This window comes from Gossypium raimondii, chromosome 2, assembly GCF_025698545.1.
Source record: "Gossypium raimondii isolate GPD5lz chromosome 2, ASM2569854v1, whole genome shotgun sequence".
In the NCBI taxonomy this organism is placed as follows: Eukaryota; Viridiplantae; Streptophyta; class Magnoliopsida; order Malvales; family Malvaceae; genus Gossypium; species Gossypium raimondii.
The window spans coordinates 32,128,123-32,139,052 of NC_068566.1; the positions used below are offsets into that span (position 1 = coordinate 32,128,123).

The 10,930-nt window shown below is 35.4% G+C and overlaps 2 protein-coding genes across 2 annotated transcripts; one reads left to right on the forward strand and one right to left on the reverse strand.

The window, feature by feature from the left end:
- Positions 1-778: 778 nt before the first annotated feature.
- Positions 779-6,734, forward strand: LOC105788389 (ATPase 11, plasma membrane-type). The gene is made up of 21 exons (XM_012615271.2): positions 779-943; positions 1,036-1,138; positions 1,258-1,377; positions 1,462-1,560; positions 1,657-1,794; positions 1,913-2,047; positions 2,136-2,522; positions 2,609-2,728; positions 2,824-2,943; positions 3,046-3,168; positions 3,278-3,382; positions 3,507-3,651; positions 3,884-4,048; positions 4,156-4,394; positions 4,549-4,581; positions 4,709-4,790; positions 5,095-5,255; positions 5,576-5,761; positions 5,842-6,024; positions 6,118-6,296; positions 6,378-6,734. The coding sequence occupies exons 2-21, from the start codon at positions 1,085-1,087 to the stop codon at positions 6,472-6,474; spliced, it is 2,871 nt and encodes a 956-aa protein (XP_012470725.1). The 5' UTR covers positions 779-943; positions 1,036-1,084; the 3' UTR covers positions 6,475-6,734.
- A 1,145-nt stretch (positions 6,735-7,879) lies between these two features.
- On the reverse strand, positions 7,880-10,181 carry LOC105788390 (protein NRT1/ PTR FAMILY 2.9). The gene is made up of 4 exons (XM_012615272.2): positions 9,929-10,181; positions 9,636-9,853; positions 8,981-9,543; positions 7,880-8,912 (listed from the first exon to the last, which is right to left on the reverse strand). Exons 1-4 carry the CDS (start codon positions 10,014-10,016, stop codon positions 8,009-8,011), a joined length of 1,773 nt encoding a protein of 590 aa, XP_012470726.1. The 5' UTR covers positions 10,017-10,181; the 3' UTR covers positions 7,880-8,008.
- Positions 10,182-10,930: the final 749 nt, after the last annotated feature.

Below are 10,930 nucleotides of genomic sequence, written 5' to 3' on the forward strand. Positions count from 1 at the left end.
ACAAAATAAACTATACTATTTTAAGAGTAAGATTTAAATCCAAAATATCAAAATCTCACTATCTCAACTTTACCCTTTTAACTTTTATATCAATTTTTATAAATTTATTACATAAATATTTACATCCTGTGGATATATATCTTTAAAGAGTTTAAATTTGAGTAAATTATAGCAATATTAGTGGAAAAATATAAGTAATTGATATAAAAATCAAATATTGCTTTGGTCGAAATAATAAAGTCGAGATAGTGAAAATCATGTTGTTTTGAGTTTAAATCATATGTAATATTTTTTATCTAAAATTATATAAAAATATAAAACAAAAATATTCTCAAAATATTATAGATAAACTACATTAGTAGTACTAATATAAAAATGAAAGCACAAAAATCCAAAATAAATGGGTGATAAATAGTTAAATGACATTTTGTAAATATCAACTAAAGAATTTTAAATAATAATATCGGATGCATGAATTGTGTAACCATGAGAGGTGACATGAGAGTTGCTCTTGATTCCTTATTCATGTGATTAAAGGTTTAATTATTTACTTTTCAAAAACAGCGAAAAAATTAGTCATTGCGACACACATTGATATCTTGATTTAGAAAAGAAAAAGTAAAGAGTAGAATGATATATAATATGGTAGTATAAATTTACAGTCAGGTGGCTTTGGATGTTTTTTCTCAAGTAAAAAATAAAATATAAAAAACTAAAGAAGAAAGAGAAACAACTAATAGAAAATGATAGGACTGTTACTTACTGCAGTACTGGATATAGAATATAAAAATCATGTATAAAAAGTTATCAACAACAACACCGCCACTACTTCTTTAAGCGGTTCCTCTTCTTCTTCTCTGTTTGGTCTTTTTCTTTTTTCCTGGTTTGTTGTAGTTTTGGAGTTGTTGGGCTGTTCTTCAAGATCAAGCCTTTTGAAAACTGGGTATCATTTTTTTTCTTTCAACTTTTCTTTTTCTTTTTTCCTTTTCTTGGTGGTTGTGTAATGTCTTCTTTTCTTTTCCTTATTTTTTGCAGCGAGGTAAAGTTCATCTTTTTGGGAGTCTTGAGTTAAGAGCAAGAGAAAATGGGGGATAAAAATGAAGTCTTGGAGGCTGTATTGAAGGAAACTGTGGATTTGGTAAATAGATCTGACCAAACTTTGATGGATTTTGCTTGTGAACTATGATATGTTTCATGTTCACTAGTGTTTTTTTTTTTTTTGGTTCATATTATGAGTTATTGTCTTTTTTATAACAGGAAAATATACCCATTGAAGAAGTTTTTGAGAATCTGAGATGTAGCAGAGAAGGTCTCACTACTGAGGCTGCTGAAGAAAGGCTGACCATTTTTGGACACAACAAGCTTGAAGAGAAAAAGGTACTGTCTTTATCTTTACAATTCCTTTAACTTTTCTATGCCTTCTGTTTTCTGAGTTCTGATTTAGGCCTCTTTACCATCCAGGAGAGCAAATTCTTGAAGTTTTTGGGCTTTATGTGGAATCCTCTCTCATGGGTTATGGAAGCTGCTGCTATCATGGCCATTGCTCTTGCAAATGGAGGAGTGAGTGCTTCTTTTAATTGGTCCTATGTCAAAATTATTTCCAAGATCTTTTTGTTTCAGGGTTCTTATTGATGATTTATCTTCTATCTATTGCAGGGAAAGCCACCAGATTGGCAAGACTTTGTTGGTATCATAACTCTGCTTGTCATCAACTCCACCATCAGTTTTATCGAGGAAAATAATGCTGGTAATGCAGCCGCCGCTCTAATGGCTCGTCTTGCCCCTAAAGCAAAGGTATTGTTGGAGTTTCTTGTTAGGGGCTTTGTGTATCTGCTTTATGCTAAAGGCTGCAGTTTTCTTATGATTTTTTTCGAGTTTTTTTGTTTAATCGGTAATGAAATCTTAATTAAAGGTTCTTCGAGATGGAAGGTGGAACGAGCAAGATGCTGCTATTTTGGTTCCTGGAGACATAATAAGTATCAAACTAGGTGATATTATTCCTGCTGATGCCCGATTACTTGAGGGTGATCCGCTTAAAATTGATCAGGTAGGTTTTAATATAACTGTTGCTTTGCTTACCATCTTAATATTTATTTATTGAAATCTTAGTTGTTTGTACATTTTGGTATTTGCAGTCTGCACTAACAGGAGAGTCCCTTCCTGTAACTAAAGGACCTGGTGATGGAATTTACTCTGGTTCTACTTGCAAACAAGGAGAGATCGAAGCTGTGGTTATTGCCACCGGTGTCCATACTTTCTTCGGGAAGGCGGCTCACCTTGTTGATACCACTAACCAAGTTGGTCATTTCCAAAAGGTCTTGACAGCAATAGGAAACTTCTGCATATGTTCTATTGCAGTGGGGATGGTAATAGAGATAATTGTGATGTATCCAATTCAAGACCGGGATTACCGTCCTGGAATTGACAATCTTCTTGTCCTTCTCATTGGTGGGATCCCGATTGCCATGCCTACAGTTTTGTCAGTTACCATGGCTATCGGTTCTCATAGGCTATCCCAGCAGGTTGGTTGGATTTGTTTGAATATTTTTAATCGACCTCAGTGCAAGGTATTTGGTATCCATTGAAGTTTTGTTTATTATTGCTACAGGGGGCAATCACGAAGAGAATGACTGCAATTGAGGAAATGGCGGGCATGGATGTTCTTTGCAGTGATAAGACTGGAACACTGACACTGAACAAACTTACAGTTGACAAAAATCTTATTGAGGTCTGCTGGATATTGATGTTATCTGATTGTAACTGCATGTTTTCTCCACAGAAGGCAATTCATTGTTTGTAATTGTGTCTGTGTTGATTTATCAGGTGTTTGCCAAAGGAGTAGATGCAGACACTGTAGTTCTGATGGCGGCCCGAGCCTCTAGAACAGAGAACCAAGATGCTATAGATTCTGCAATTGTTGGTATGCTGGCTGATCCAAAGGAGGTAATTGGTCTAATCCCGTGATGTTCTTATCTATCAGGTTTATTATTTTTTCCACTTGTTTTCTTGCAGAGTATTTTTATCTTCTTCTTTTGGTTCTTACAGGCACGTGCAGGCATTCGGGAAGTACACTTCCTTCCATTCAATCCTACTGATAAGAGAACAGCTCTAACCTATATTGACAGTGATGGTAAAATGCACAGAGTTAGTAAAGGTGCACCCGAGCAGGTAGCTTGTTCTTCCCTCCTTTATTCCTGAATTTGCTCCCTCTTTTTCTTTTTTCTTTTTTTAATTTTTTTATATCATCCTAAACCCTTGCTTTTGAAATGCTTTCTAGATCTTACATCTTGCACACAATAAGGCGGACATTGAGAGAAGAGTTCATGCGGTCATTGATAAGTTTGCCGAACGGGGTTTACGATCTCTTGCAGTGGCATACCAGGTAACTTTTGTTGTTTGTTTTCATTACTCTAGCATTATGTGCCTACTGCTATCTGCTGTCTTATCTGTCTTCTGTAATCAAATCATAACTAACCAAAATGTGTCACTTTTTTCATTAACTGCAGGAAGTTCCAGACGGAAGAAAGGAGAGTCCTGGTGGTCCATGGCAGTTCATTGGTCTCATGCCTCTCTTTGATCCCCCTCGTCATGATAGTGCTGAGACAATTAGGAGAGCTTTGAACCTTGGAGTAAATGTCAAAATGATTACAGGTGGGTTTCTTTTGCAGCTGAATGTGGTTATTTACTTTTCTGGTAGAGGAAACCGAGCAATGAAAAAATGTTTCTGAGACATATATAGTTTGTCATATATCTTGAATGGTGGGATGGACTTTGATTTCGTGCAATGAAGCATTGATTCCTTGGATGTGATACAATTATATATAGTTTTCAAGTATGTTGGCATTGTATTAATTCCAATTTATGAATGGCAAACTTCTCTCAGGAGATCAACTGGCAATTGGAAAGGAGACTGGGCGCCGTTTGGGCATGGGAACCAACATGTATCCTTCGTCTGCTTTGTTAGGACAGGACAAGGATGAATCTATAGCTGCTTTGCCAGTTGATGAACTAATTGAGAAAGCTGATGGCTTTGCTGGTGTTTTCCCTGGTAATTATCTTTTGAGATTAGATGTTTGTTTGATTACATCATAAATTGTCTTGTGTTTTTGGTTTTCTTTTGGTTTCTTCAATTTTTACTGAATTGTGTTGCTGCAGAGCACAAATACGAAATTGTGAAACGCTTGCAAGCCAGGAAACATATCTGTGGCATGACTGGTGATGGAGTTAATGATGCTCCTGCTCTTAAGAAAGCTGACATCGGGATAGCTGTGGCTGATGCAACTGATGCAGCACGTAGTGCTTCTGACATTGTCCTTACTGAACCTGGACTTAGTGTCATCATCAGTGCTGTCTTGACCAGTCGTGCCATTTTCCAAAGGATGAAAAATTACACTGTATGCTCTCAGTGACTCTGATGTGGTTAATTTCCTCAGTTCGATTTTGGAAATGCTGTTGAGAATAAATTTTTTCTGTAGTATGCCATTCCTTTATTGGCAGGATGTGGTTACTTCTTCTGAGTGTGCTTATTTTTGTCTTTTTTGTGGGCAGATTTATGCGGTTTCCATCACGATCCGTATTGTGGTAAGTGGAAGCTTTTTACTTCTAACTGTTTCGCCTCTCCCATCCCTTGTTTGTCTCTTTGAGCTTTAGGATGTCGAGATGGATATTATCAAATCTCTAAATTTATTATACTTACCTTGTATCACAGTTGGGATTCATGCTGTTGGCCCTCATCTGGAAATTCGACTTTCCACCATTCATGGTGCTTATTATTGCTATCCTCAATGATGGTTTGTTCTCCATTCCAACCAAAACTTTGTTTTTCTCTTTTGTTTACCAAATCTTACTGGATATGTAAAACACCTTGAGAAGTTTAAAACTTAACAAAGCATCAACTTTTCATCTTAGCTCTCCCAGGAACATGTATTGATTCCTCCATTTGGCCATTTGTGCTCCCTTGGGTTTATTGAACATTTTTTTCTCACAACCGATAATGTCGGTTGCTGTTGCTGATATCCTCCATCTCTCGGTTTTTTGTTGGTATGAGCTTACTGTGACTACTGTTGTCAACTGAATAGTTTCGTCAAATTTTAGGTACCATTATGACGATATCCAAAGATAGGGTCAAACCATCACCTCTACCAGACAGCTGGAAGCTGGCGGAAATTTTCACTACTGGAATTGTTCTTGGTAGTTACTTGGCAGTAATGACGGTTATATTCTTTTGGGCTGCATACAAGACCAACTTTTTCCCGGTATGAGACCTGTCTTAAGGGTTGGAAGATTTATATGTTAGTTTGAACTCTACGTTTTATTGTTTATGTTATTAACTTGGCAACCTTGACCGTTGTTTGTGTTTCAAAGCATAGGAGGTTTAGCACTTCATACTAGAGTGTTGATATTTGATGGCTGATTTTTGGGATTTGTTTTATTTCAAAATATTTTTCCGTTTGCTTGCTGAAGATCTAGACTTAGCAAATGCAGTTATAATATGTTTGTATCGGATAATCTAGACTTAGTGCAATTCTTTCAACTTGCATTTCAGTATATTTGATCAATTGTTTCAACTTGGCAGCGTGTATTTGGGGTGGCAACTCTTGAGAAAACAGCTCATGATGACATCAAAAAGCTTGCCTCAGCTGTATATTTGCAAGTGAGCATTATAAGTCAGGCCCTAATATTTGTAACTCGATCTAGAAGTTGGTCCTTTGTTGAGCGTCCAGGTTTACTACTATTGGCGGCCTTTGTCATAGCTCAGTTGGTGAGTCAATTGTTTGAAAATACTATGATGTTTCTTGTTAGCACTGGCAAAAATTCATCATTCCTTTTGACAATGAATAGATTGCTACTCTTATTGCTGTGTATGCCAATTGGAGCTTTGCTGCCATTGAAGGGATCGGATGGGGTTGGGCTGGTGTTATCTGGCTTTATAATATTATCTTCTATATCCCACTTGATTTCATCAAGTTCTTCATTCGCTATGCTTTGAGTGGCCGGGCGTGGGATCTTGTTATTGAGCAAAGGGTATGCATCCCGCTTTCCTACCGTGTCCATTGTTATTGTTGTTGTCTTATACGTCATATTGGTTTATCTGATGAATTCCTTTTTGATGCACAGATTGCATTCACAAGGCAAAAGGATTTCGGAAAAGAGCAACGTGAGCTCCAATGGGCGCATGCACAGAGAACATTGCATGGTTTGCAGGCACCTGATACTAAGATGTTTACGGAGCGAACCCATTTCACAGAGCTGAACCAAATGGCTGAGGAAGCCAAAAGGAGAGCTGAAATTGCTAGGTAAGTAGTTGTTGAGTTCATGAGCCATTGTGTTTACAAAAGCCAGGATGTTGCGATGAATGGTATTTTATTATTGGGCAGGTTGAGAGAACTGCACACACTGAAAGGGCATGTGGAATCGGTGGTGAGATTGAAGAACCTGGACATAGACACAATCCAGCAAGCGTACACGGTGTAAGGCGGTGGAATGGTATTCCGAAGGAATAGTGGAAAATGTAATGAGAGGGAGCGTTTTCCTGCGAGTGAAGCTCTAATATATGTATCTTTTATTACCTTAATCCCGTCCGCCATTTTACAAGGGAAAGGTTATTGTTTATGGCATTTTATGTTTATATTAGTAGTAAAAAACCATGTGTTTTGCTTTTGTTGTATTAAAAAAAAAAAAAACAAAAAACTGGTATAGTAGGAATAAGAACCCAAATTAACTTTTTCGGATAATTCCAGTTTTCTTTTTTCTTAGAACGAAAAATTAATTTTATATTATTATTTTTAAAAATAACAAAGTTGATTTATAGCTGGCTTTGACAATGGAATTTAGACACATAGATAATACCAAATGTATTATAATAATTTATTGATAAATTAATATATGCAACTACCGACAATTACTTGATATACAAATATTAAAAATGTTAATTATATAAATAAAGTTAAAAAATTAGTATCTTTAATTGATATTATATAAATGAGATACACTGTGATCTTTGTGAAGTTTAAAATTTTCACAAATAATTGCGAAATTATCAAATTATAAAATAAGGATATTTATATGATTATAAGATTTGATAAATTATATATTATTTGTTATAGTTGAATGCAGAAATCTTATCCGTGATTCAGCTATTGATGTGGGATGGCTGAGTGGAGATGACAATTGGGAGGCTCATAAGCTTTCTAGGGTTTCTATTGCCACCATATGCCAATAAAACATTAGTTTTTCTATTTTTAAAATTTCATTCCAATAATTAATATTATTAGTATTTCCCATCTAAATTTATCAACTTAGTACATGGATTAGGTCGTGTTCATATCATGTGACATTGTTGATAAATTGACAAATTTTAATAGGATTTTAAATTGAAAGAGGAGGAGGATTAAGTTTTAACTTTTAAAATTAAATGAACTAAATCTCAAATTCTATAAAAATATAGGGACTAATAACACATTTTAACCAAAAATAATTTAAACCCAATATATCATAAATGTCCTCGTCTCTTTTCTTATTTGTTTGGGTAGAAAAAAGCTGAGTGTACATGGGAGAAGTAAAAGAACGAACCCTTTTTATATCAATCTTTTATTTTGAAATTTTACACTTATTTTGAAGAAATAAGGTTTGTTTTATGAGCTGTGAATATTATTCTATAAAATTTTAAATGTTTTTCATTAGTATTTCTAGAAAATATAAAAAAATTATTTTTATATCATAAAAATTTAAATAAATTATATACTAAATGAAATGCAACTCATAAACCGTCCAGATGGATTTATCAATTTTTGGTACTATGATAACGTGATTATGATTACGTTGGTGAATGGTATACAATGAGACTGAAAAGCCATGAGCAGGAGCAGGAGATTCCTAATATTGGGAAAGCCAAGATTAAGGGACAAAGTTTCAACTACAAATACATAACATCTTTATAGTCTTATAAGCATACATAAAAATGATCAGAAATTTCACATTCATTATTGCAGAAATGGCTGCTCAAGTTTCACACACCATCACTCTGCAACTTCACCATATCGTTATCACCTTCAACCCCATTTCCAGTACTACCACCTTCTTTGTATTTATACCAATTTGCACACATTATAAAATACCCTAAATTCATTACTTCCAGCCCTGCAACCAAGTAATAAAAATAATCCAATTTCCCCTTGTTGAGATCTTCAGGCAACCAGTCACCTGTTTGGGACCTTTCCGAGATCTTATGAACAACTGATATCAAGAAACTGCTGAGGTAACTCGACAATGCAAGGCCAATAAAAGTGAATGATCCAGCAATGCTTCTCATGTTTTCAGGGAACTGTTTGTAGTAAAATTCGATTAAACCAATTAATGTGAATGCTTCGGAGAGTCCTATTAATGTTAGCTGAGGGATTAACCACATTGTTGACAGTGAAGAAATGGATCTTTTCTTTGAATCTATGCCGATGGGGTTACTCAAAGCTAAGGCTCTTCTTCTATCTTCAACAATGGCGGATATAAACATGGTGATTATGGCGAGAACCATGCCTATACTCATCTTTTGCAGTAATGTGATTCCTCCTTCCTTTTTGGTGTACTTTTGGAGCCATGGAACTATTAAACGGTCGTAAATCGGTATCCATATCGTAACGCCGATCATAGTGAAGATGCCGAACGAGGCCGCCGGGATGTTGAAACCTGTGTGCCCGAGGTATCGGTCGGATTGAATGGCTTGGAAGACTACGTATGTTTGTTGTTGAACCATGGCTACACTGTAGATAATCCCTGATGCCCATATAGGAACAACTCTAATCAAGCATTTTATTTCTTCAACTTTCTGTAAACTGCAGAGTTTCCATGGATTCATTGCTGATCCATCTGAGTTGATTTTATCCTCTGGGGTTAATATTGCAGCTTTGTTTAGAAACCTATTTCGAAATAAGTCGGTTAGGTGAGTGTGGTCTATGAATATGTATTCGAAGAGTTGAATATTTACCTGAATTGATCAGAGTAAGCGAGCTTGGAGTTGATAGAAGCTTTAGGGATATGGTTAAAAAGTGAGATCCATGGTTCATCTGGTTGCTTCAATTTCCTCTTTCGAACAGCTGCAATTATGACTTGAATCACACTTGTGATTGGGCTACCTTGGGGTTTCACTTTCACATACATTTTGGTCCCAATGAAGAACATGAGGCATGATAAGAACATCATGAAGGCAGGAATGGCTAAACCCCAAGCCCAGCTCACATCGGATTGTACGTAAACGATGATCGTCAAAGATACCATCATGGCAAACGTGTAGGTGAAGTAATACCAATTGAAGAAACTGGTTATACCCCTCTTCCCGGATTTGGTTTCGGGATTGAATTGGTCTGCTCCGAAGGCAAGGTTACATGGTCTAATCCCACCGGCACCCATCACCATAAGTCCTAACCCGCTCAACAGAAATGTCATTTGCCATGGTGTTGGCCCATCACATGTTCCATTTTCGCTCGACTTATTACAAGCCGGTGGGTGCAACTTTGAGACTGCAGCTGTTAGTGTAAGTAGAACCATTCCCTTCAACAAACAACAAAGAATTCCACCATTAGAGATGGGTTAAGTTGGTATACGAGATTACGAAGGTTAATTTCAAAACATATTCAGTATACCAGAAAAGAAGATATGGAAGCAAATCCCAAGGTGGTGTATCGGCCGAAATAAGTATCGGAAAGGAATGCACCTATCAAGGTAGCCAAGTTGCATGTTCCATTGAAAACATTAACAAGATTTGTAGCTGAGATACTTTTCATGTTGAAAATGGTAGTGAGATAAACCAAAAGATTGTTTGAAGTACCAGTAGTCCCCAACTTCTCAAAAGTTTCATTCCCTGTAATGAAGGGTACAAAAAAAAACATAAGATAAAACAAAAAAAGCACCATGAAAGCACAAAATGAGCTCTTACCTATGACATAGGGCATTGCTTTAATTCCTCTATAGTGAATCTCTTGTTCATCTGTAGTTGCAGCACTACAGTTCTCAGTCTTCTCCATGTTTAGGTTTGTTGAGGGATAAGTTGAAGATGTTTTTCAAGCTTATTTATAAGTTTTCTCGTCCCATTGAACGTAGATTAATTTGTGCATTTTTATGTCAGGGCACGTTAAGATCTAAAGTCATCAATGCCTACCAGCTATCTATGGCACGTGTTGTAAATTTGCCATTGTTTGGATTCTTAGTGGGTGAAGACAATGGCTCATAATGTGAAACCGAGAATTTGATTTTTGAACATAAGAGTTCCATTGCTATCTGTTAAATCGAAGTCTTTGTCAGTTTGAAAGTACGTCATAAAATCTTGTCAAAATCTAAATTTAGTTTCTAAAATGTATTTAGTTTTCAATATTTAAATTGGATTTTGATATTAAAATTTCATCTTTTTATAATGGTTAATTGACAAAATAATTCGATAATGTTAAAATTGGCATGGTTGACAAAATAATTCGATAGTGACATGTGGTGTGCTAAATGTATATCATGCTGACATACAATGATCGATTTTAACAATAGAAATGGATAAAAATTTTAACAAAATGACCACTTTGTCATTTGATCTAACGATAATAATTAATTTACTTATTTTTTGAGTAAAGAAGTCAAAATACAATTTAATTCTTAATACAAAGACTTTTATGATACTTTTATAAAAAAATTTAGTAGCCTTGAATTTAAATAATTTAAAATGGTTTTATAATTTTTATTTGTAGTATTATGACCCAAATTTTAAATGGTAACGTTAGACCGTAAAATCAAATTATATATATTTTAGATATCTTATGATATTTTTATGGTCTTGTCATTGTAACTTAATTGTTTTATTGTCCAAGTTGATAGTGCATAACAGTGAAATGATAATATATAAAACGAAAGGGAAGTGGGCTCTAACATCAAAGTCATCCAATAAATGAATGAG

Excerpts from the sequence above, each read along its gene's own strand:
- LOC105788389 (XM_012615271.2), top strand. The coding sequence starts at position 1,085 with ATGGGGGATAAAAATGAAGTCTTGGAGGCTGTATTGAAGGAAACTGTG. Across the intron at positions 3,383-3,506 it reads CTCTTGCAGTGGCATACCAG|GAAGTTCCAGACGGAAGAAA; the intron begins GTAACTTTTGTT and ends CATTAACTGCAG. Across the intron at positions 4,582-4,708 it reads CCATCACGATCCGTATTGTG|TTGGGATTCATGCTGTTGGC; the intron begins GTAAGTGGAAGC and ends CTTGTATCACAG.
- LOC105788390 (XM_012615272.2), bottom strand. The coding sequence starts at position 10,016 with ATGGAGAAGACTGAGAACTGTAGTGCTGCAACTACAGATGAACAAGAG. Across the intron at positions 9,854-9,928 it reads AGCAATGCCCTATGTCATAG|GGAATGAAACTTTTGAGAAG; the intron begins GTAAGAGCTCAT and ends CCTTCATTACAG. Across the intron at positions 9,544-9,635 it reads CTTCCATATCTTCTTTTCTG|GGAATGGTTCTACTTACACT; the intron begins GTATACTGAATA and ends TGTTTGTTGAAG.